This window comes from Syngnathus scovelli, chromosome 1 (assembly GCF_024217435.2).
Source record: "Syngnathus scovelli strain Florida chromosome 1, RoL_Ssco_1.2, whole genome shotgun sequence".
NCBI lineage: Eukaryota > Metazoa > Chordata > Actinopteri > Syngnathiformes > Syngnathidae > Syngnathus > Syngnathus scovelli.
Genome location: NC_090847.1, coordinates 17,046,989 through 17,072,491, shown reverse-complemented (window position 1 = coordinate 17,072,491; position 25,503 = coordinate 17,046,989). Strand labels below are relative to the sequence as shown.

General features: G+C 41.1%; 1 protein-coding gene across 2 annotated transcripts in view; it reads left to right on the top strand.

Annotated features, from left to right (window-relative positions):
* gpc3 (glypican 3) overlaps window positions 1-25,503 on the top strand; it is a 99,409-nt gene that overhangs the window by 21,324 nt on the left and 52,582 nt on the right. For both annotated transcript variants that reach the window (XM_049737355.2, XM_049737362.2), the window contains exon 3: window positions 20,172-20,854. In XM_049737355.2, the coding sequence (XP_049593312.1) occupies window positions 20,172-20,854 (683 nt within the window). The remainder of the gene's footprint in view (window positions 1-20,171; window positions 20,855-25,503) is intronic.

Sequence of the window (25,503 nt, the reverse complement as noted above, 5' to 3'; positions counted from 1 at the left end):
ACCAACAAAAATACTATTTTGAAACACTACTATGGCTGCTGCTTATTCTGGCTGTGTTGCTTGTGGCTGTTATGAGCTTTAGTAGGAATGCACGCTAGGCGACCTGCGTCAAAGGGCTCTAAAACCCTGTCTCTTACTCTGCTATGTGACTCAGAGATTACACAAAGCAGTGGTGCTGTTTGGACCATCTGCATTGTATTAAAACCCAATCAATCAGCATTTAAATTCAATTCTTCTGACATTTTGCTCACCAAAAACAAGTTGTAATGAATGTGAACGTTTAATGCATTTCATTCAGAATGTTACTTTGAACCCTGAGGCTTAAATGGCGGCGCGGCGTATTTATGGATTTTTTACGGCTTTCTGTGTACTGTGTTTCTTTGTAAAAAACTCGTGTGCAAGTGCGGCTTATAGTCCGGTGCGGCTTATGTAAGAAAAAAACAAAAATATCCCTGAATTTTAACTGGTGCGGCTTATAGTCCGGTGCGGCTTATAGTCCGGAAATTACGGTAGTAGATTGTATCTACGACGAAAAAAATCGAGGTCCATGTCCAAACCTCGTCAGACAGAAAATCGTATAGACTCGAAGTGCGTAAAATCGAGGCTCATCTGTATCACCTGCACACCAAGATTCTCCACTGTCTGATATGTTATGACAAAGCCAAAAGGTACGAAGAGTTGCAGCGGTTTTTGTTTGATGTACATTGTCTAACAGTTGCAATCGCTTTCCTGTTCACCAGCATGATGAGGGAAATGATCTGGGGAGGGAGGGTATTTATGTTCGGCAATGAGTCTGCAGCATGCGACACATGCACTAATTAACAAAATGTAAGAAGCTGACAGTTTGGTGATGAAGTTCTGCCTCCTTGAAATCAAAATAGAGTATGTTTCTACTCTCTCTACTCGCTTAATCTGAACACCCTTCCGGAAGATTCACCCATCCACCTGTCGCAACACCCTTGCTCTAGTCACCGTGGTAACAGCAGTGTTCTACATTGGACCAGCAGTAAAAGGGGGCAGGCTGAGCATGGTCTCATTTGCATGGCAATTTTAGAAGACTAAGTGTAGTGAGGCTAGGGTATTTTGATAATAGCATGCCATGATATTTTTTATTGTTTATTTTTATTCAAAGATACCAGGCATCTTTGAATTGTGGAAAAAGCCAAATGAAACAATATCTGTCCTGTAATGATCGGAAGAAAAGTACAACAGCAAATTTATACAAAGCTCACAGTGTTGGTCAAAAAAATACATCGGTAGTTTACATTGAAATAGTTGAAAGTTCACCTGATTATTCATGAATTAGACAAACTGTATGTGGATTTCAGAGGACAACCACCTAACGCAGTAGTGCTTTGCATATTTGTGACAGAGAACTGGCATGCAGCCTGGTGCGTGCCCCGTCCATGAGGTTGTAGATCTAATTATGGAGCCTCACAAAGAGCCCGACACCAACAGGTGTTCAGAAGTGGCTTCATCCTGGATCAAAGTCAGCAAAAATAATTACACTACCTGTCCCTCCCTCTCCCCAAGATAACATTAAATTCCTGCTGCTTCCAACCAAAATGTGTTTTAACTCCACAGACACGCATGCACTTGCAGGCTCTTGCAACTGTGAAACTTTGAGCTTTCTATTCATGACCATTTTTAATGTGATGATTAAGGGTGAGAGCTCGCAGACACATTTAGAATAACATTCCTCACGTAAATATTTCATCTTGCTATCGTTAACACGCAGCCAGAAAGCCGACGGTAGACTTAAAAGACGCTACGTGCCACGGCATTTCCGTGACCTCATTTCAAAGCGTCTTTTGGAGTTTTGGAGTTCAACTACCTAATCTAATGAACAATAATACAACTGATTAGTTCAATGACAACTGACTTTGATATGGTAATTGTAGCCAAAACAATACATGCCTGACAAAGGTTGCAAGGTAGGAAAATACTATATCTAAAAGAAAACCAAAATGTGAAATCCAAGTCTCATTCGTAATGCCACTGGAGGTCCCTGCCGCCTGGAAGCTGTATTCTCTTTTATTAGAAGTTGAGCTGTGTTTGGCATGCATCAAATATTTGGTTTTGCTTTGATTTACACACCCGTGAAAATAGTTCATAGCATAGAAGCGAAATTACTTGTAGTTCCAAGACAGTCCTTTATTGTGATAAACAACAGGAGCTCCCAAATCACTGACTGTTGATGTTCAACAAGGTTATGGTGGCTTTGTTATGCACCGTGGATGTAGCTTAGTTTGATAAGTTGTATGCGGTTAGTTTGGCCTTCAACAGCTACCTTTCGGAAAGTAAATAAATCATTACATTCAGAGAGAGGTGGCATCCTGTTTAAAAGAATGAATTTTGAAATAGAATGCCAAATGGGGAATTTATTAAAAGAGAAAAAGAACATTCTCTTTCGCTAGTCAGTAATTCCCTAAGGCTAGAACAGAGAGTGAAGTCAAAAGGCATGTTTTTTGTTGTTTATCTTTTCTTTCTCATAGATTGATGACTACTGGCGCAGCATGTCGTTTGTTTTGAAATACCTGAAGTAATTTGTGCATATATAATGATGATAATAATAACCTGTACTAAATCAAAGTAAGCTGCTGCAAAACAAAACAAAAAATCCTGACAAATATTAATTCATTGACTGTAGGCTTTGCTGCCTTTTTTTTTTTACTTGGTTTGTCAATAAATTACAATATAATCAGTAAAAATGTTAAAGTGAATCTTGTCCAGTCTCTTGTACTCAATCAACCACATTCTATAAGGTGTAATTTAATATGGAAATTATTAATTGCCATCCATACTTTAGCTATCGTTTACATCAGAACATCCCTACTAGTATATTGGCATAGCTAGTTTGACTGCTTTATCTGTACACAAAAACTTGTCATTTTGATGGCACTGACATGTTCAATGGTGACATTTGGTTCTGAGAGGTGTATTGAGGATTTTGACAGAGAACATTTTGGTTTTTTTGCATGGGAACCATGATGTTTTGTTATTTGTAAGATTTATTTGAAAAAACACACATATGAATTCTGATCTGAGAAATGTACCAAAGCAACTGAGGAAAAACTGTAACAGGACGGAATTCTTATAAAGTGTAAAGAAGTGATGAGGAAAGGCTGCCATCCTTAAACATGTTTTTTATTGTCACTGGTTGATTCCATTATCTTTTCTGCTATTAGGCTGCATGACGTCATTTCCGGCCCGACTCAGCAGCATGTCACATGACACACGAATGCAGCCTTGAAACCAGCCTTTGTTTCCGTGGCGACAGGCGTCTTTATTATTATTACTTTAAATAATATTTATTTACATATAAACACAACTGCCAGTAGGTGCCAAAAATAGAGCTAAAGAAATAAAGCACTCAAGTACAAGGTTGTGTGTGCTATAGAATTTGTGCATTTGTTCAGATTTGTTGCATGGGTAACACTTAAGTATTTCGATTTCACTTGTTTTTTTTTCCACACCGTTATTAAAAAAGATATTTATGACGGCAGCTTCATAGCAAACTTTAGTGATTCTCACAGTGCTCTGCTCTCTTCTACAGTTATGCATTTGACACTACCCAGGCTATCGGTGGAGCATTTACTTTGACGATGTTGTTGCTTGGCCAATTGGAGCATATTCAGGTGGTTCCACGTATTAAATGTCAAAAAGAGGATAGGAAAGCGTAGAAGAAGAGAGAGACAATGAAGCCATTTTCATAGCCTTAACCCACCGTCCATCTCTATAGAAACGAGGCCATATTCGAAGGCTGCGTGATTTGTCGCGCCGGCAATAACGTCATGTCGTCGCCATATGGTGCGTTGAAGAACGCTGCTTATTAATTTGTATGCAGCTATTCCTCCTGTCCAAATTCGCCACGGCTTATTTGGCCATGGAAGTGGAGCTTCCAGGGCTGCGACGGCCCCAGCCTACAAACTGGCCTTGGAGGACGCAGCCTGTGAATTTGGACACAGCAACTCTTTGCCAGATTGTTCTTCTTTCCTAATGCAAGACTCTCCAGCTCTCTTCTTTGAGCTGATCACAGGCACATTTTCATAAATAGGCTGATAAAAGATTTATTGGTGGTTTATTTGATAGAGACCGTCAAAATAGTCATGATACATCCGCCTTAACCTCAGGCTGTGCCATGAGGGTCATCCACCGAGGGTCCAATCACATTTCAGCCTGCACTCAGCTAAACGTAAGCGAGATTCAGACAGACACACGTACTTGCACCCCGACTAACCTCCTCTGACTGAGTCTTGCTCTCTTGGTGCCTCTATCGGTCTTGCCCACTGTCAAGCAGGCAGCGCTGCACCTGGCAGACACACCCAAGGGAAGACTTCTGGCTAGCGGGTGGATCAGGCGGTCGTGTTCAAGCCTCAGGTGAGGCCTGATCAAGACATGACACTGGCCTGCCATGTTGTGCAATCAGAGCAGTGGGGTGAGAACTTCACTGCTGTACACAAAGACAGCAAAACTCTTTGACACAAGACGCACATATATTTACTCGGGTGGAATAATGATAAGAACATCACAACCTTGTGGCATCAAACGGTTAGTGCGCAGACACGATTATAGAGTCGTCGTCTTCCAGGCAAGGCAAAGCAGCTTTATCTATATAGTATATATATATATATACATATATATATATATACTATACTATATATAGTGCATTTGATATTACTACAAGGTAAATCAACGTTCTTCATGTACTTACTGCATTTTACGCGAGTTATTCTGGTGTATTTTCTTTTAATTTTGTTCAGACTGACTGACACGTTCTCTCTCTGTCTGTTTTTAAACTTGAACTGTTTCTCAAGTGTAAAATGAACCACTTGAATGAATGAAAACAACATCAGCTTTGATAAGAATTGATTGGTATGGTGTTTACTTCTGGAGTTTCAGCTGCTTTGAATACAAGTATGCTTATGCAAGCTGTTGTGCTGTATATTCTAATGTTCACGTTGATTTAACTTGCCTGGATCTCGAGTATTTTATCAAAAGCAAAATCGCACTTTCAATTTTGCACACACTGTATTTGGAATCAAGATTAATTTAATCGAGTATCTTCCTCATAAATCAAGCCGAAGTAATTGCCATAAAAAATGTTCTTTGTCTTCTGATAAATTATTTGTCAGCGCCTTTCCTGATCTTCAGGCATAATTTATTCTCTGTTCCCACTTGTGTGTTTGCATGTGCCCTGCCACTCCTCCACCTTTCACCACTATCCACGTTACACCCCCCCCCCCCTCTCGCTTTTCATCTCTCGTTCCCTCCTTCCAGCCTTTTAATGCCAAAGACATTAAAGCGCTTTCCCGGAATGATAAATGTTTTATTAGGCTGCGCTCTCTCCCTTTTTGAAGGGTAAATACAAAGAGGAAGTGAAGGAAAACTTGGTATCTCTGTCTCCCTCTTGACTTCATTTCCATATCTGTCAGTCTGTTCTCCCACTTGGCCGCGACCTCTCATCTTGACTCGTCCCTCCTCGCCTCCTTCTTTTCATCCAGTCTCTCCATTTAACCCACTCATTTCTGTGTCCTGGAAGCCACCAACCTCCTCCTGGCTTCACACAGCCCGATCGGGTAATCTCCCCCAGAAATATCTCTTGGTCGGAAAAACCGTTGAGAAAACTCGTTTGCTTTCATTCTTTTGTTCTGGATGCTGTGCAGCACACCAACAGCTCCTCAGTAGGTGCACAAGAGTCTTTGATCAGATCTCCAAGCAGCTCAAACACGTTTAAGCGCGGGTAGGGGGTGCTGGTTGGACTTAAAAAGGACCAAACTCCTCTGTTGTGCTGTTGCCGACTCTTACATTTAGCCTCTGGACTTGTCATGATTGTATTTCCTGTGCTTTAATAGCGCCGTGTCCGCTGGGACGGCGTACGCTCGCCTCTGGCATCCAGCGGCTGTGCTGCTGATTGCTACCTCTTACTGGGGAAAATGGGTCACCGCATGTGGGCTGCAGCCCGACACCTACTTCAGGCCGGTTAACATTCAACACAACATGCATAGTGGGATGTTTGTCATATGATTTGTTTCCAAGCTGTTTTAGGCTTCACCCTCTTATCACGAACAACACCCACATTTGAATTTCCGGCAGCCTTGAAAGCCCAACACACCTGAGCTTGTACTATTCAAACTAACGTTTGTGTGGAGTTGTATGCTCTCCTCGTGCGTGCAAACCATCATCAGACAGAATATCGCGCCACGCAAAGACCTTCAGAAGTGTGTTTTGTTATAGCTTCCACTTATCTGTGACACAATTCTGAAAGAAGAACAAGAAGAACAAGATGAATTAAATGATGCAGCAGAATTTCCTTTGCGTGAATAAAGCATACATTCAGATCAGTAACCAAGGTCACTATTAAATTCTTCTCACTCCTACCAATGGCTAACTTTATCCTTGTGCGTAAAGAATGAAGGATTTTTAGACAATCCAGATGAAAGTTGAGGCCATCTATAACTAGAATCACTTTTGCATGATTCCTGAAGGAAATTTTACACAACAGACGTCCTTAGTTTTCAAATGTAGTTCCCAGTATTTTTATATCTACTTTGTAACAGACATTTTAGAATGGCCATTTTAAAATGCTTTTTAGATGTTTATATTTTTTTAAATAAAAAGTTCTTTCAACATGAAATTGGTTTTATACTGTTAATAATTCACTCATAATAATAATATGTGAAGATTACTTCAAACATTATCTATTTGGTTATATGTTCCACAAAGGCAACATTTTGATCCGGAAACCAGCTCATTCCGCTGTATTTTCACTTTTTTGGCTGAAGGGGTGGTTAGGAAATCCCACCAAATCAGCAGTGTTCTTGTACCTACATTGCGTTCAAGCGAGATGGTTTTCAAAGTAATAGATCCTACATAGTATTGTTTGGATCAAAGTTAAGATGCCCTCATCCATTAAAATTTCAGAAAAAAAAGGTTTAAGCGGAAAAAAATGACAAAATCAAGAGATTGAGCACACACAAATTGATTTGCTTCATTTTCCCCCTCAGCTAGCCTATTATGCTGTAGGGACATGTGATTGGTATGCGAGCTAGGCCAAATCTAATGATGCAAAGCGGTGTAGCCTCTGGTTAGATGTCACAGGCACTTGTGTAGGCTGCAATAATCGGTCATCTCCCGAAACATTAAACATGTCAAAGTTGGTAACAGAGTGGCCCAATTAGCATAGCGTTATGATGGAGAACACACCTTTACGGAGCCAACGTTACCCCGCTAGCTTCCTGGAAGATAGATGGTATTAAAGTGATAAAAAAATTTTTTTACAGTAGGAGTAGTTTGGGAGCTTAAGATCAGGGGATGCTTTGAGAATAATTGTCAATTTTTGTCTATGTGAAGCCCTTTGAGACTGCTTGTGATTTAGGGCTATACAAATAAACTTGACTTGACTTGACTTGACTTGACTTGACTTGACTTGACTTGACTTGACTTGACCTCTACTCTTATGAACACCGTGCCCTAATTAGTCTCTGAGTGGGTTAGTCCATTTAAATAGTCAAAAAATGAGGTGGTCCCCAGGTTGTTGCAAGTACCTGGGCACAGCTTGGTAAGAATTTTAACCATGAGCTGATGGTAGATCAAACAGCAGCTACTCTTCATATGATCTGTGTCAGTATTTGTGATCATATCCTCGGAACATTTTGTATCCTAAACCCCCAGACTATGGAATACCTCTTCCCACAGTGACAAACAGCATTTTGAGATTCATGTCATTTTGTTGCATGGGAGCTCTTGTTTAAAAGTAACTACACTGGTGCCCTAGTCTTTGGATAAACCAACTGAGTTTCAAACAAAGCAGAATGATCAATGAATAAAATAACAAAATGTACATATTTTCAGGATGTCTTCTTTTAATTTTCTGCTTACAAATATGATTAAAAAGAGGGGACTGGGACATGTTTATCCCTGAGCCTTTGCTTTTAACAAAACTCAATAAGCATGAAACTTTGGCAGTAGAATTCTTTCCCATTATTTCTTAATGTATATCTTCAGTTGCTCAACAGTGTGGGGTCTCCGTCGTCGTATTTTGTTATGCACACATTTTCAATGGAAGACAGGTCTGGACTGTCCACTACAGTTGACCCCAGCATACTTACATTTCAGCGCCTACGGATTCCCCAAAATTCTTTCACAATCATGGAACCCCCCTCATATTCTTTCACTTTGTGTTGTACTTGTGTGAGCCCCCCACCCCCCTACCTATGGTTTGAAGAAATGTAGTATTTGGAGGCTTCTTAGATTTCTGCAACCAATTAGACCTTAGTTATTATTCAGAGTGTAGCTGAATATCGATTTACTCCAACAAAAGAGCTGGAATACTATTTCACACCCCTGTCACAATTTTTGCAATGGCTTTCTCCAGCGACTATGTTCTTCACTGTCGCCAATGCATTGTGTGTGTGTGTGATTGTGTGTCTGTGTGTGTGTATTTCAGTTTGTTTGACCCAAGAGTTGAAGGACAGTCTTGTTATGTCCTGCCTCTGGCTGCTCCAGTCTATACCCAAGTGGTGTTTAATTAAGGTGCTCATCTACCCCCCCTCCCCACACGCACACATGCACGCACGAATACACACACAAACACACACACACGCGCACACGCACGACATTCCAGTTTAGAAGAATGTGTGTTTCAGTCACCAATACATGAAATGAGACACACAAAGCCACAAACACCCTGACAAAATCCTGGTTTGATCACACCAGCACAAATGCGCGCATAAGCACATACATATAACACACATGTGCATACGTACACAAATCTACATGAATTAGACCTGGTCTAACCATGTGTGCATGCTTCCCTTTCGTCCCCATTTATAATCCTCCAACCCCCAAATCCTTCTTCTTTCATCCATACACATTCATGTGAAATGAAAAAATGAAAATGAAAAGACATTGCAAGAATATTACAGGAGTGGTAGTCAAAAGGCAAGAGATGACATGAGGCCAAGTTTGTAATTCATTCCTACATCTCCATCTCATCCTCTTTTTCCCTCCACAGCCCCAAATCCCTCTTGACCCCTGTCCTAACATCCGCTTAGAATCATCACAGTTGTCCTTACTTTACAATCTGGACCAACATTGAATTTTTAATGAGTGTCTCAATCCACAACCTTTTCCATTCACCTTCGCACACCACCTTTTGCTCACCTTCACTTCTGCACCAGCCTTGTCTAACTCGCCCACGCCGACCCTATTCCTCCCATTCCCCTTGCCAAAGTCACAGTGATGAATGGGTAAGTCCTGCCATCTTCGCGCGCCCACCAGCTAAAGGCAGAGGCCAGCTAACATGGCTCAGACACTCCCGGGATCATAGGCAGGAGAGAGTAATTAATCCTGTCGAATGGGAGGCAGTGCTGCAGGATGTACCGTTGGCTTTAGGACATATTGTATGTGCGGGCACTGAAACTCTAGACAGTTATATTAATACATGTGTAGAACTCGTTGGGCTGATGTGTGTCAGAGTACAAGGTTATATCAGTGTGTGTGTGTGTGTGTTACAAGCCAGTGAGTCATTTTTGGGATGAGAGGGTTTGTGAAGAAGCGGTGAAAAACAAGTGGGTGGAGACGGCGGGGGTACACCTCAATCACCAAAGTGGCATTGGTGTTTGTTTCATATCCCACACATAAACAACAAAGACTTTTCAGTTACCCTCCTATCATGCAACTGATTTTCTTACCTTTCACCTATTTATAGCGCAGGTGGGGGAGCGCCTTCACGCTGTGCAGCATCGCTCAATTAAGTTGTTTATCCATAAACTTTGGCTAATAAGGTAAACATAGCTTCGACTCATGAGAACACTCACTTTGCAGAAGTGATCTTTTTGAATCGTCTTTTGGAGAAGAAGCTGTTATTATTTCAATTTTTGGGAGCAAATGGTTGTGAGGGTGCTAAAAAATGGTGCTCTTTCCATGGTGCTTGGTGGAAACAAATTGCTTTTGGGTGGTTGACTTGCCATCCTCTTTTGGGGATCAAAGAAAAAAAAAAATCTATCTGGGATTTCATCACCCAGCCAGGATTTCAATTCCTCCGTCAGAATATATGAGTCTGTTTAGGTCCCACCTTTCCACATGCTTGCTGACTGTCATTGTCCTGTTTTTCAATCATAGTTTTTGTAATAATTGGCTCATCTACATTTCAATCATTAAGATCAATAGCACTCCTAATTAATTTGTTTACAAGGTCCACTGCGCAAATGTTATTTCTTGTTTGCTTGGTAATAGGGTTCCACTAGTGAAATATGTGGATTTTTAAAAATATCATGACAATAACGACATTACCAGACCCACGAGGTTTTATTTTCAGTAAAATAAACAATGTTAGCCATGAAAATACATTTTATGGTGGCGCGACTGGCATTCTTACGAACCTGTACATGCAACTCATCACTATTTGTCCAGAGTTGCACATAACCGGTGCATGTTGAGGAACCTCCCAGCCATCATTCGCGTAGCACATATTGTGGGAGTGGGAGGTTAACTAAAAAGCTGTACTTGTAAACATGCATGCTTTCTGACATATTTTCCCCCTGACCACAGGGTCTTAGTTGCTTTTGAGACAAGTATCAAGAGCAAAAGGCTGTAAGGACTTGGTGTGGGTGGTCTACTTCTTTGTATGTATCATCTATAGTAAATTCCCCTTGAAGAATTGGAAAATGGGCACAATAAATTCAAATAAAACAACAACACTGTTGTGCTGGCTCATGCATGAGCAGCTTGTCAGTGACTGGGGTTAAAATCTTGCCTTGTCTAAAACCTACAAGTACAACCTTCATTCATAAAATCCAGTAAAATGTGTCCAATTCCCTCATTGCTATTTTTGTGCTGCTATTGTCTGCTAATCCTGATCCTCTCTGTCACACTAAATTGCACAGCAACATCCCCCCCCCTCCCAAATGAATTCATTATTCCCAAACGACAGACTATGTTGCCTGCTGTAATGACAATCTTCATCAAATGCAATGTGTTGAGCTACCCTCTAAAGAGGTTTAAAAACACGCTTTGATGTTTGTTGCTGCAGTCACAGTACTCAAGCCAAATGCATTTTCAGGCATTTTAGTATAACACTTAGATCTGTACTCTTCTGTTTTGCTGATTTTGGTGCAAATTAGGCCAGCGTCTTTCAATATGATGACATGTTTGGATTTGCCGCTTCCATTTGGCAGCTTCCCCCTGAGCTAGTTCATTAACAGTGAAATCAGTGAAAATTACACAAATCACTTCATTAATCGAGCATTTTGACAGTATGGAAGTGGGGACCCTACGAATTACTTGAATATAAGGGTTTGAAAACAGTCTACTTAGTTGAAAACTAATTAATTTTCAGTCCTAACCCTCAGTTTGCAATAGGTTGTTTTGAAGAAATAAAGTTAATAAATAAAATAAAGTCAGTTTTGTGCTAATTTCATTCCTGCAATGATTGGACACTGTGGGAAATTCACAATTAAACAAAAGAATATTTTTTGCATTTTTTTTTATAACACCTGAACGCATGATTGCACACATTTCTTTGATTATATTGAATTACCATAATTTCTGGACTATAAGACACCCTGAATATAAGGCGTACCAGCTAAAAATCATATATATGTAAGTCGCACGGGACTGTAAGCCACAAGTTTTTTAAATGAAATGTCCTCATTTCTATTACCTGTATTACCAAAAATCAAATCCTCTTACAATATCATAAAAATTATGAAAAAGAGTAGTAGATAAGCTGCACCGGACTATAAATCGCAGGGTTCAAAGCTTGTGCAAAAAGTAGCAGCTTATAGTCCGCAAATGACGGTATATTTATACATTGATTGTTTTCATTATCATTCCTAATGGATTGGCCAAGAGTAATCACAAATTCCTTTTGCCTTGTATGGTGCACATTTTGACTGAAATTGAACTTTAAACAAGCTTCCTAGTCAGGTCCACATTGGTGACTTTTAATCATGTGCCTGGCTTTGATGCCAAATCAATACCACATTCTCAATTTGTGCAGACCAGGGTGGAGTCTGCCTGTCACCCAAAGGCAGTCGTGATAGGCTCCAGCCCACACGAGACCCTGACCAGGATAAGTGATTGAAAACGAATGGATGCCCTGTTAAGGGCTGCAGAACGACAGATGTGGGGCCACTTGCATACTCAAACGTCTGCAGACTGAAAGTAGCGAGACTGCGCTAAGCGAAGCTCTCATTGCACTGCACATTGCAGTTTATTGCCTCTCAACTGTCTGTGTGGGAGGCTTCCACCAGCCTTCTGCTCCTCTTTAGGTCTATTCTGGCTTTAAATGTCAGTCAGAGACTAATATGCTGTAATGTTTGCAGCAGGTGAAATTTAAAAATCGGCGTCTCATTGCTGTGCTTGCTGTGCTTTAATGCTATTAGCGCGTTTAATGACAGGATCACAGAGAGCTTAGCTTCAAATTGATTGTTACACAAGAGAGTTCTTTTGAAATGAGTGCACTGAGCATGTTTTTTTGGTCAAATATACTCACTGCTCACTTAAATTTGCTTGCGCCACCAGTTGTGGTACACAAAAGACAAAACAAAAAATTACAACTAATTACAACTAATATAAAAAGGAGTGTCATCTTGATTTGGGGTGTTTAGAATGTTGGACTTTCTCTTCAGATGAGGACCATGAGCAAATTAATTTTAAATGAGCCATTTATACTGCTACTTTGCTCCTTTCTCTTCTTGGGTTCCAAGCATGCTTTGTTCTCATCAAGATTTCAATTTCCACTTTAAGCAACAGTTCAGTGTTGTGTTCTTTGTCTTGTGAAGTGTTGGAGCTGGCTGGCTGCTTGACCTGTTTCCATTTCACTCTACTTCAGACAGCTGTCGCCTTTTCTTTTTGAAGCAGGTAAAAGTACAACTGTGTTATATGACGTGAGAGTGGCGCTCTAAGAGTGGAATTTCTAAGATCATTGGTTTAATCTAAAAATGTCTCCCTACCGCTGGTTAAAAAAAGTTAATGAATGGACTTCCTGCAAATTGCGGTCGTACATTTATCATTAGTACAAATCCCATTAGGGAGGAACCAGCTCTATTATATATTCTCACACCAATGCTACAAACGAAAAAGACAATTTGAATTTTTTTTCCATGACGTCATGTATGAGCGTGTGGACTTGGACTAAAACGAGTGCCGACTAATTTAATCTGATGACATGTACTTGTACTGAGAATGTATGAGGCCAGAGGCGCTCTAGTGGCTTTCTAATAATCATTAAAAGAGCACGAAAGTCTCCTATTCTTTTTTATTAAATTCAGCTTGTAGTATTCATTTAGGGGCAAAGTAGAACTTGCTCACATCCATTTTTCTCTTAATTTTAATTATAAGCATACACATAATAAACACCACAAGGCGTTAGAGACAAGCTAATGAGTGCATTGTTGATAATTTATCAACAGTTAGGTTGTCGGGTAATCGCTAATTTTTATTCTCATTTGGGTGGAATCAGGATCAACAGCTCACAGTAAGTAAAGTGTCTCACTTGCGAGAGTGGGTTAATCAAGTTTGATTACTTGGCTACTGCTCTTTCTCTTCCCCTGAGTCTTTTAACACATTGAAGTATTTGATTTAAAAAAAAAAATAAAAACAGTATTTGAATGTTTTTTTGCATAACGTTTAATGATTATATTATTTGATGATCCTGGAAGAGGGATCCTCCCATCTGCGGTATCTTCTCAAGGTTTCTCATTTCCCCGAGTTGGAGGTTTGAGTTTTTCCTTGCACTCCTGGGAGTTTAAGATTAGGGGATGTCTGAGAATATTTGTCATTTTTCACACATCCTGAGTGTTGTTAGTCACCTAAATGTTGAACAGAGGGTGTGATGTACTGAAGTCGAATTCCTTGTTTGGCACGCCCAAACATGGCGAATAAAAATTCTTGAATCTTGAATCTTGATTAGGAAAAAAAAACATTTCCTAAGTTAGTAGAGAAAATGTGTCCTTTGAGTGTATCTCACCAGTAGTTTATGTGACATCCTACTGACAGGGGAAGAGAATGATGAGAACATCACCTCCTTGGTGTATATAACAAAGGCAGCTGCTATCTCAGTGACACTCTTGCTGGATCTCCTCATCGTTCACACTCCTTGTTCCTCTCGCTCAGTGTCTTTCACACTGTGCACCCATCTGTTTGAAGAACTTCAATAACATGTCATCTTGTTGCCCTTGTTTCTAACTTACAGACGATTTCTCATTTATGTCCTCCACACTTCACTTCAAAACAAAAATAACGCTCAAGCGCTTAATGAAATGTCAGTGCATGTTTATGATCTAAAAAATACATTTCTTTGCTAATGTGGTCTTGCGCATGTGAGTGGGTGCATGTGTGGGAGCTTCTTCATCCAATGCCACAGGACCTCCTCTCAGATGCATATTGGAAAAACACAGTGTGGCTACTTGATTTGAAGTAGACCACTTGCATGTAGTCTTAAATTGCCTTCCCTGGGGATGGGCCACATAAGTCTTTTTAATCCACCACCTTTAAAATGCAGCCCTGGAACTGCATAACATATAAAAGTAACTGACTCTTGAATTGGTGCATAAAAAATAATTAACTTTTACAACACCATTACAAAACAACAACATAAAGTGATCCTGAAATCCTAATCAATCAATGGACTTGGAGGTTGACAAAAGTAACGAACCCGTAAGGAGTACAAACTTCAGATATCTCTTTTCAAATGTAGGGAGTAAAAGGAAAATATTGTATATTCAAGTTCAGATCCCTAAAAACCGAATGTACAGGCCTTGTTACTTCCTACCACTGATAATTGGATTAACATAAGGATCCATTTTTAGATTGGTAGGGGTCCTGAGACGGAAGTTGTGTCTGTCAATGACACTGTCAATGTGCTTTGCCAAGAAGTGCCTTGTGTGTCTTGCAGCTTTGGCACTGCCTGACTCTTGCTGCCTTTGAATGCAGCTTCAAAGACTTCCTCAAGGTTTCTTTTTTTTGGCAAGATCATACTAAAACAGTCTTTCTACCCTCTGGCCCTTTGCTGGCTTTGCTTTTGCCCTTGCGTCCTCGCCACCCTGCTGTGTCCTTTGCACTGCAGTAGCCTGTCCTCTGTCAGAGCCTGCTGGTCGGCCCTTTTGACCTCGACAAGCACCGCAGCGCCACAGACCGATGGAGTCAATAGTGAAAGTTAGAAATACTGAAAGCAAGGAAGCAGACCGGTATATTTGGAATCAGCACTATTGGTTTCTGTATGCTCCGGTTCCAACTTGGAAGAGATGCGGGTCATCATGGGAAATGGGTTTCTCAAGCCAATCATCGATTTACATATGTAGTATATTTTCTCGGTTGCTTTTTAGAGCAGACTAAATGTAAATGGCCGAGAGAATTAATGCGGTAAAACAACTACAAAGTATAGTGGAACATGAAAGTTAGATTGTAGTTTTGTGGTTCCACTGCATTTGGTCTGGTTTTCAGGGAAAAGTTTTTCATGAATGATCTGGTGCACGACTGTCTCCCATCCTTAGACATGAGTCAGTCATACTTAGCTCTCACACTACGGTGTGCCAAATGTTGCCCCACACTGTCGCCACCTGGCTACCGTTGCGCTCTGTGGGAATTTTTTGTGACGACGTTTATTGGTCTATGTATGCCGTGAAGGACAGATGGAGTAACCTAATACAAATCTCATTTCCATCCCGCTGTCCATTGGCCCTCACGGTCTACTGGTGATGCTATCTGGGCGTTAGCAACATCCTGTCTGTGTGGTTCCTGGAATCAGCTCACCCGACTCTGCTTTACTCCCCCCACCCGCAACCTCACAAAGCCGTGGGTACCCGAGCCCATCCCATTGGAGCAGCTTGTCAGGTGATCAGATCTCAGATTACCTGGAACAAGTTGTTCAGGCCCACCTAAGAAAAATTTGTCTAGAGAAACAGAATATTGTTTATAGTCAGTCAACCGCAAATGTCTTTTTTATAGACATTTATACCATTTCTTCAAGTCGGCTGGGAAATGCGTGTGTGCTTACGTGTGTGTGTGTGTGTGTGTGTGTGTGTGTGTGTGTGTGTGTGTGTGTGTGTGTGTGTGTGTGTGTGTGTGTCGTCATGGTATGTTTTGGGATTATACAAACTAGATGGACGGGTGGATTCTAATTGGCGTTTGAGCTGAGAATATATTCATTCATTCAACTCATAAATTTAAATTGGCTGTAGTTTTTCAAGAACTTTTTGTCAATTCAAGCACTTTATCCTTTGCAAAAACCACCGTTGTTTTACAGGCCATAAAAACCCAATGCCCCCGTAGGAAATAACGGAAGGTTCTGAAATATAAAATCTCTATTATATATTATGCACTGATGAATGTTTTAATAATTACACATCCTAAAATTTAACTGCTGGATACAGTAAAATATAAAAAAATACAATTGAGTTCTTATCCTCAACTTTAATGATGGGAGTCTACTGCCTGTATTTGGGATGGCCAATCCCTTCACATTTTTACCTATGTTTTAACAATTTCCATTTCCACTTCCTTGGTGGTCAGCTAATTTTTTCTCTCTTTTCCACTATCATAGCCATAATCATTGGTAGGGGGGAAAAAACACGTGCAGTTTTTTAGTATGACAGCTAGTCCAGATGCAATATTTTATTACCAGAAGCAGGTGGTTGCAACTTGTACATCTGTCTCTATGGCGTCTAGAGGTGACACTCCATCAGCCCAATGGATTAGTCTCATTGTTGTGGTTATTTATTGATGTTTTCCTCACACCCGGATCATGGGAGGATGGCGAGAAGATTGATGAGACACAGTTCAGAGCGAGTCTGCTGTTGCAGACAACCACAGACAGCGGTCAGCCAGTCTTGACTGCTACGAGCCCCGCTGCTGATTTATTTGACAAGCAATGTGATGGCTCCATGAACATCGAAGACGTTCAATGACAGTACGTTCATAGATTATATGCAAAGCCTGTTTGGTGTCACTTTCAGCTTTTTGATGACAAAATGCAGGGGTGTCTCTGCATTCGATCATCTTAATGTGCACAGCTTTGAGGTGGCTTTTGGATAATGACATGACCAACTCGGAAAGAAGATCTGTCTCGTGAGATGCTAACAAGATTGAAATATAACACTGGTGACAGTGCCCTCTGCAGAGCTTTGAGTGTGATCTGTATTTTCATGCTTAAAGGAAATTTTGTGAAATTGAGAGGACAGGAATGCAAAGCAAATTGTAAGATTAAAACGCCAGTCTTTCTTGCATGTCCTCCACCCCATGGTGTCATCTATGCTCCAGTTGCTTGTCCTCTCACTGAACCTTTTTGCCAGCACTTGGCTACAGTTTTAAAAATCTTGATGTTTATTTGAATACCTTGGAATTTGGAGGGCTGAGGCGAATGAGGAAGAACTATTTCAATCTTCTTGTTTTTTCCCGTGTCTGTGCAAAGCTCTCAGTCTCAGAGGCCAGCCAGCTTGCCTCCATCTGTGACACTGACAAATGTTACAGCTAATTCTAATTGTGTCCCTGTAGCTATCCATCTGTGGCTACTGCTTTGCTAATGTGTGTTCTCAACCCCCCGACAGTCGCATCCAGAGTGTCACAGGTCTCTGACATACAGGCCCTCTCCCTCCATTAGAGGACACCTGATCCCACAAAGGCTTTCACAGATGAAGGGGAAAAAAAACAGCAGCATGCGCAGGAAATGGGCTTGCGGTGTTTCTTACCATGACCCTGGCTGCTTACATTGAATTGCATTTATCACGAGCCCTCTAGTCTTTCTCCAGAACTTTACAAAGTGCCTCTTCTCTTTGTGCTGAATGGGGAAGGTATTGTATCTCTCTGGTGTAGTTGCAGTCTAAATATGTATGCTCACTATTCTTAAAACTCTTTAATCAAACCATTTTGTTAAATACAAAGGCGATAACACCATGTTTGCCTCCCTTTCTCCTGAAGCATTGTGTTATCACAATAACCACTGAATTACCATACTTCCTAACATCTATTTCAAGTCATCGGTAAAAATCTACGCAACGCTCATATCACACCATAGCTACCCTAGAAAATGCCCATTTTAAGTGTGAACAATGCACACAGAGTCTCTTTGAGAGAAAACGATGAAAGGCGGTTATTATTTACGATGTGTGTGTTTGTGTGTCATCAAGGCAGCCTGTCTCAAACAAAGACAACAAACACCAGGCTAGCACAAACCAAATATATATTTGATTACCCATCTGTGTCATGGATGAGTTGGAGCCTGTTCCAGCTGAGTCTGGACAAGCAGCAGCTAAAACCCGCACCTGTCCCCCATGCACAGAGCCGTGTCTATAGTGATCTAAACTGAGATAATGACGATGGTGTAGATGTTTTTATTTTCCCAAGAACATGCGGAAAGAATTCTGTTGGCAATTAAACCATATAGCAATTTCCAAAGAAATGTGTTTATGATGAGCAAAAAGATCAGATTTCCCTCAATGCACTTACAAATTTTTTTATATTGAACATGTTAATCATATGATTCAAGTCACAATTTATTGGATTTTATGTTACATTAAAATGTTTGAGGACAGCGTCAACTCTTTATTTTATTTATTATTATTTTTTTTACTAAGGGAAGTCATGGTAGCAGTACAATCATGGTGATCTAAAATGGTTGTGCAGTGTGTACAATGTATTTGGACTGCAGCATGTCAGAGAGCCGTTGTTAAGACAAAGCCCAATATCTCTCCTTTAAAAGCTCAAGAGAAAAACACCTTGTGACCTATCGATTGAATAGAGATGAAATGTCTAAGCGGGTTTTCAAATCTCAGACAGTTAATCGGGAGTTTGTGCTCACCATGGCTTGATGAAGACCTCTTATTACAACTGTTCTAAACAAATGAAATGCCTTTTAAGACTTTATTCATATTGTTACGTTCATTCATTGAAATACATGGTATATACAGTGACTACACTGGTAGTGACTTTCACTGTGTCAATGGATTACTGGGTGAATTTACATGCCTACTGATTCCCTTCTCAAAGATCTTATACAGGGCTAATTCATAGCTCTTATTCACAGCAAGGCAGGTATGCATAGTTGTGTGATGTCGCATATCAACTTCCTTATTGGGTAAAAAAAAATGTTCAAAGTAAAGCCCGTTTTGCTTTGCACTAGTGAGAAAGATTGTCAGAGCATTTTGCTGTGCAACTGTCTCAGAGGACTTTTTAGAGCATCACTTGATGCAAAATGAAGACAAGAATAAAAGCTTCCCATCAAGTATATCTCCCGTGAAATCAGACATTAAAAATATCAGATGAAATGGCACACTGACCAAGCAAAGAAAGCACTAGCAATTCCCTGCACCAAGAAGCTGGAGTTATCATTCAAAATGGAGGTGTAGTGGACCCATGGGGGTATAACTTCAGCATCACTTGCCTCTCTACAGGTAAAAGCTTCATTGCACTGACTCGCAGCACCCCCGCAAAGTTTAGTAATAGTGCTCTAAATCCCTGCTGTTATTGTCCTTTCATACCATGGCTGCTGGCTACATTGAGAGAACCTTCATCTCCTGTTGCAGCTTGGAGATAAGACATTGACCCTTTGAGCCTCAAAATGCCAATGATTATTTTCCTTCGTCACTTCCTTGTGCACTCTCTATGACCGACTCGTGTACAGTATTATAGGAATACACTCATACAGTCACTGTGAGTTCCTTTTTGCATTTTGTGTCTGGTTATTGGGTTGAATTTGATTTTGCCCTCAGTTAAATAAAGAATGTTAGACATCTGCTGAGGAAAGTACACAAAACAAAAAAGCTTACATATATTTGTTATCCCTGTGATGGACAATTTGGGCCACACGTAGAAAAATAAGAATCATGTGGATGGTCCATCTGCAACTGGTAAAAATCTGGGATGCAGACAGACAACTAACTAACTAACTAACTAACTAACTAACTAACTAACTAACTAACTAACTAACTAACTAACTAACTAACTAACTAAATAAATAAATAAATAAATAAATAAATAAATGTTTTGCGGGGAAGCTTGCGGGTTGGCTTGAGCAATTGTGAGTTTGTGTGTGAGTGCCTGGGCGTGAGCTGTGGTCGATAGCAGCTTCTGCACAAGTGTGCTTACTTTAATTTAGTCCCAGGTTTCACAAAGCATAGCAGCCTCTATTTACAATAATCACCCCTTGTTGCTGTTTGCTTGTCTTGCAGAGGCTTTTGACTTGGTGCTGCGTCATGGTCGAAACGCTACACTGGCGATGCTCAAGTCGGAGTTCCCCGCTCTCGGAGGTGGAGCCCAGAGCTCGGTCGGGCAGCTCTTCCTGGACATGTCTCTCTACATCCTGGGCTCAGACTCCACAGTGGATCACATGGTGGCAGTGCTCTACGGCCGCCTTTTTCACATGACATACCGCCGTTTGCTCGGGGGCAGCGGGTCTTTGTCTGAGGAGTGTATCAGAGAGGCCTGGAAGGACTCGGGAGCCTTTGGCCCTTACCCCAAAATGATGATGACTCGTCTGTCCCGCTCCCTCCTTGCAACACGAGTCTTTCTTCAGGCGTTGAACCTGGGCATCGAGGTTGTCAATACCACTGACCACCTGAGACCCGGTCGGGACTGTAGCCGAGCCTTGATGAGACTGTGGTACTGTCCGCACTGTCAAGGCATGATTGGGCCGCCAGTCTGCAGAGGCTTCTGCCAAGCGGTGATGCACAGCTGCCTGGGGGGAGCAGCCGAGGTGCAACCTCACTGGAAGACCTACGTGGACGGATTGGGGAAGCTGGCAGCGGCCATGAGCGGCGAGCAGGACATGGAGGCGGTTGTCCTCAGACTTCCGGCGATCATTAAACTGGCTCTCAAATACGCAGTAAATGCGCGCAGCCGTCTCAGCAGTGTGGTGAGTCACAAATGCATGCAGACACACACACACACACACACACGCACAGAAAAGAAACAACAAAATACCATCAATTGGAATGAACAACACCAGATTTTATGAGGGAAACAATCATTTTACTGTGAGTCTCAATGGCTGTGAGGTAAAAATATTTTATTAGAGACACACCAGTTCACCTTTTCACTTATACACCTTAGTTATTGGTTCTGTGTTCAATTCTTGGCTCAATCCTTTCTGTGTGGAGGTTTCAATGTTCTTCCTGTGATTGCATGCTTTTTCAAATGCATGTTATGTTAATAATTGAATACTCCATAAAGACTTAATGAATACTTAATATGTGCCCTGCAATTGACTGGCGACCAGTTCATGGTGTGGCTCGCCTCTCCCCGAAATGATGAGCATGGAAAACACCACCTTCTAAATGGAAATACACAAATTTTGTCTTCCACACAGTCCTCTTCATTCATCATTATTTGTTTTTGGTTTTGGGTTAGGGTTTGTCGGTTCATTATATTTACTGTCTCAGTTCCAGTTAGTCATTAAGTCAAATGATGTGTAGTCTTATGCGTTTGTTACGTTGAATCTTTGGACTTGTGTTAATTTAGCAGTTTTGAATCATCCCGGGCCTTGTCTGTCTTTTTGTTCTATTGATCTTAAATTCCCTTTTTTGAGAGGACTCCTGCCTTGCTTTCCCGCTTCCCCGCGCTTGGCTCCTCCGCCACGGACATCCATAACAAGACAGCATTGTCGGACAGAGCTTTAAAAACTATTCTAGTGGTGTATTTTTTATTCTGTGATAAATGTTAAGAAAGTGAGCATTATTATTCGTAGAGGTGCATTTCGAAAAAGAACTTTCAGCTCTCTATATATAGTGTGTAGGTGAGAGTATATTAGCAGTTTTAAAAGCAACGTTTTCCGAGCCATAAAGCGAATGTATAAAAGTGTCAGAGAACATTGTTTTAACAAGCATTTCCTTTTTTTTTCCAGCAGTAAAAGCCGTCCCAATAGCAGTGACCCGTTATTTGCGGTTACTGCTGCAATGAAAGCGTCAGGTTTGTTCGAGGACCGCGAGTGAAGTCAGGGAGAAGTGCTCATGAAAAATGGAGGCATTTTTCTGCCAGAGCGACAGAGCCTGATGTGTGTTTGCTCTTGTATATCCGGTGAACTTTTCACTCTCACACCCGGAATCCCCACAGTGACTGGGTTTCTACTCACGAGCCATCACTTATTAATTCACAGGTTGACCTCACTTGCTTCGCATCCTTAAATTGCTGATGTTCTTTCACTCTCTCTGTGCAGGATCGCCATTTAAAATTAAATACCATTGCAGTTCCAGTCACCACGGATGACTTTAATTTGTGTTCATGGCTCAGACCGGTTCCACTATATAGGATTATAGCTGCTATGTCAGTGTGTTGCTCCTTTTTGTGACAAGGTCGTGCATGTGCCTGAGTGCGTTAGTGTTCCAGTGTAATCTTGCTGAGACACGCCTTGCTCAAGGGATGTCAGTCGAAGGTCAGCAGCATTGTTTCTCATACTGCTAGTTTTGTCTCCAAAATGTCACTGGAGAAATAACAACGCTTAATAATTTTACCTCGAAAAAAGTTTCACCTTTCAACTTCAAATTGAGGATGAGGCAATAGAGCCATGTACAGCCGTGGCAAGGCAATTTGGTACAGCAGAAAATGGCCTTAAGAATCCAAACTGTCTGTGATGTCTAATACTTTCTACCGAGTTATTCCAAATTTCATCAAGTATTGTTGTAATCGTGAGACCCATTTTCAATCTGCCTTTTATTTGAAAAGGTCTGGAAAAAAGTGATGCACATACGGTTGAAAGCTTTCCTGGATGGATATAACATCATGGAGAAAAACGCTTTAAGCTCACGCATAACCGAGTGTCAGTCGTGTTATGAGTTTTTAATGACAAATGACACTGGAGACTGATTGCAGCCTTCGATATGGTGGACCCACACTATTCTGTTGGCTCAAGTGGGCATTGGTGGTAGTGCACTAAAGTGATGATGATCCTGTTTGGCTGACAGAATTTGTGTTATCCATGGTTGCTCTAAGATGCGCTCTGCCCCACTGCTGTATGGTGTTCTGCAGGGCTCAAATTTGGGGCCCCTTTTATTTTCAGTGTATTTGCTGCCAATGGAAAACGTGGTATTTTTTTTTCCACTTAGATGCGGATGACATTCATTACTGAATAAAAAGGATGCTTTCTCATCAATGACATTTTTGTCCTGTCTGAAGGACATCAAGGTTTTGGATAGCACTGAATTTCTTGAATTCTAATGAAAGGAAAACAGAATTTATGGTCCCAGTGGCCCATGTTCATCCCTCCCTGCTGGCTTGGGACCCCTGATGCCAAAAGTCTCTGACATTGGTTTTAAATTGGACAGTGATTTTAAATTGGACTGACAAGTTGGTGCTGTTGTTAAATCATTTTTTCCCATTTTAGGCAGCTGGCTAAGGTAAAGTCTCTTATTTTCTTAACATTGCTTAGAAACTGTAATCCATACCTTCGTTACATCTGGGCTGGATTACAGTAATGCACTTTATTTTGTAGTCAGCCAGTCCTCCCTCAAGTATTTCCAGTTGGCTTGCTTCCAAAGTGGTGCTCATAGGAGGCACCTATACCTCCTATTCTGGCCTTCTGTACATTTTAGAGTTTGTTTTGAGATTCTTCTGTTTGTTTTTAAATCTTTAAATTGTCTCGCACTACCTACGCAACTGCCCGGTGCCTCACGTCAGCTGACCAGTCGTCACTGGAGGTACTGAGGACTAAGCAGAGCCTCAGAGATCAGATATAGAGACACAGAAATCAGTAATATGGGTCCACGACAGATCAGTCTACAGGAAAGATAAGATATGTATAATTTGGAAGAGCGTAGCATTGAAAGTTGATCTTTTAAGACCCAGAAGATTGTTTCTTTGAAATGCTGAATGAAAAGATTTTGCATGAAACCCTAAATGTGTGTATAAGTTTCAGTTTGTGAATGAGAGCCCCGGTCTAGGTTTAACTCATTTAAAATGAAAAGAAATCAAGTTTAAACACGTCAAATTATTTGTAAGACTAAAGCATACCAAATACTGAACACTTTATTTCAAGTTATATGTAGTTAATATTTAGTTTTAGCCTGACTTAGACATCTACCATGCAAAGAAAAGAAAAATCTTCCTCTTTAAATATGCTTCAGTAGTTTCAAAAAAGTCCTCCCATGGTGCCTTGTTTGGTGGTTTCATGTGAATTCGAGTCTCTCACTTAACCTGCCCTCCAGGGAAGCTCTCAGAGCTGTTACCCGCAGTGATAGACAGATTGACTGAGCACAGTAGTGAGAGATGCGTGTCGTCTGTCAACACTTTAAACATGGACTCTGCTGGCGTGGTGGTGACCATCATAAGTCTGGCGGCCTTCTCCCCCAGCATGTTAATGTTCATTTCTTCCTCCTGGCACAAATCCAGTATGAATCCACCTGTTCCGAGAGAAAAGAGAGGGCAGCCAAGAGCCCTGCAGCTCCAATCTATCCCGCTGTCAACTTGCCACTCTTCTCCCGGAGTTTGATGTCATCCACTTCACTCTGTACATCTCACTCTGAACATTACACTCGTTCTTTCAGTCTCTCTTTTTCCGCCGCTCATTCGCTTGGCTGTGAGAGAAGATGCATGATTTATGAAGCTCTATTTTTATCAGTTACTCGGGAGAAAGAGGAGCGAAGGCGCGACAAAGACGGGGACAGAGTAGAAGGATGGTAGGGGAAGGCGGGTGAACCCAAGAGGGCGAAGGACAGACGAGTGAGTACAGGGGAGACATTCATCACCCAGTCAAGCCTCAGCTCAAATGAAGACAGGAAGTCGGCTGCGACGCAAAGATGATGGATCTGGCCGGCATTGTGGGAGATTGTCTGTTGCGTGTTGTTTCACACCGGACAGAGCAGCAAGCACGCTATAATGCCACGTCTTGTCACTGTGACGGTGACATTCTTTTAGAACTATTCCCGTTCCACTGTTCTCTGCGCTCCTATTGTCTTGCCGTCGTGCAGGGAGATCCAGCCAAGTCCTAATAAATATTTCACTGAGGAAACAGAACGTAGAAATCCAAACATTTTTCTAGAATAAAAAACAAACATGGTGTGAGCTTGTAAAACATAACAGGTCCTGAGATAATTCTAGTAGAAGGAAAGAAACGACAGCCATCTTTGCCACAGACATTCATATGATTTTGTGAATCAAGTTACTTAATCCTGACTCTCTTGCTGATTGCTAGTTCAGTCAAATGTATCCAATTTACTTGACATTTATACCATGGTAAATATACCAGTTGCGAATCTCAATTACACTGGATTTGCACGAAAAGGCACATTCATTGATGTGTAATGTTGATAATCACTTTTCACATTTCCTCCTTATTGGGAAGTTGTGAGGTTGAAGTGTGTGTACTTTGTATTGAACAGTCAAATCTTTTTTTGCCATTTCATTAGTACTCAAAGCGGTGTCTATAGTGGAAGTCAACTTTGAATGGTTCAGCAATTGCAGATCTGTGAGTGGAAACTGTGAAATCAATTTTTCTTACAAGAGGACTCTCATAACCTTGCTACGTAGCAGCTAATGACTTTGGAACTTTTTCTGGTTAAGTCTCATTGATGT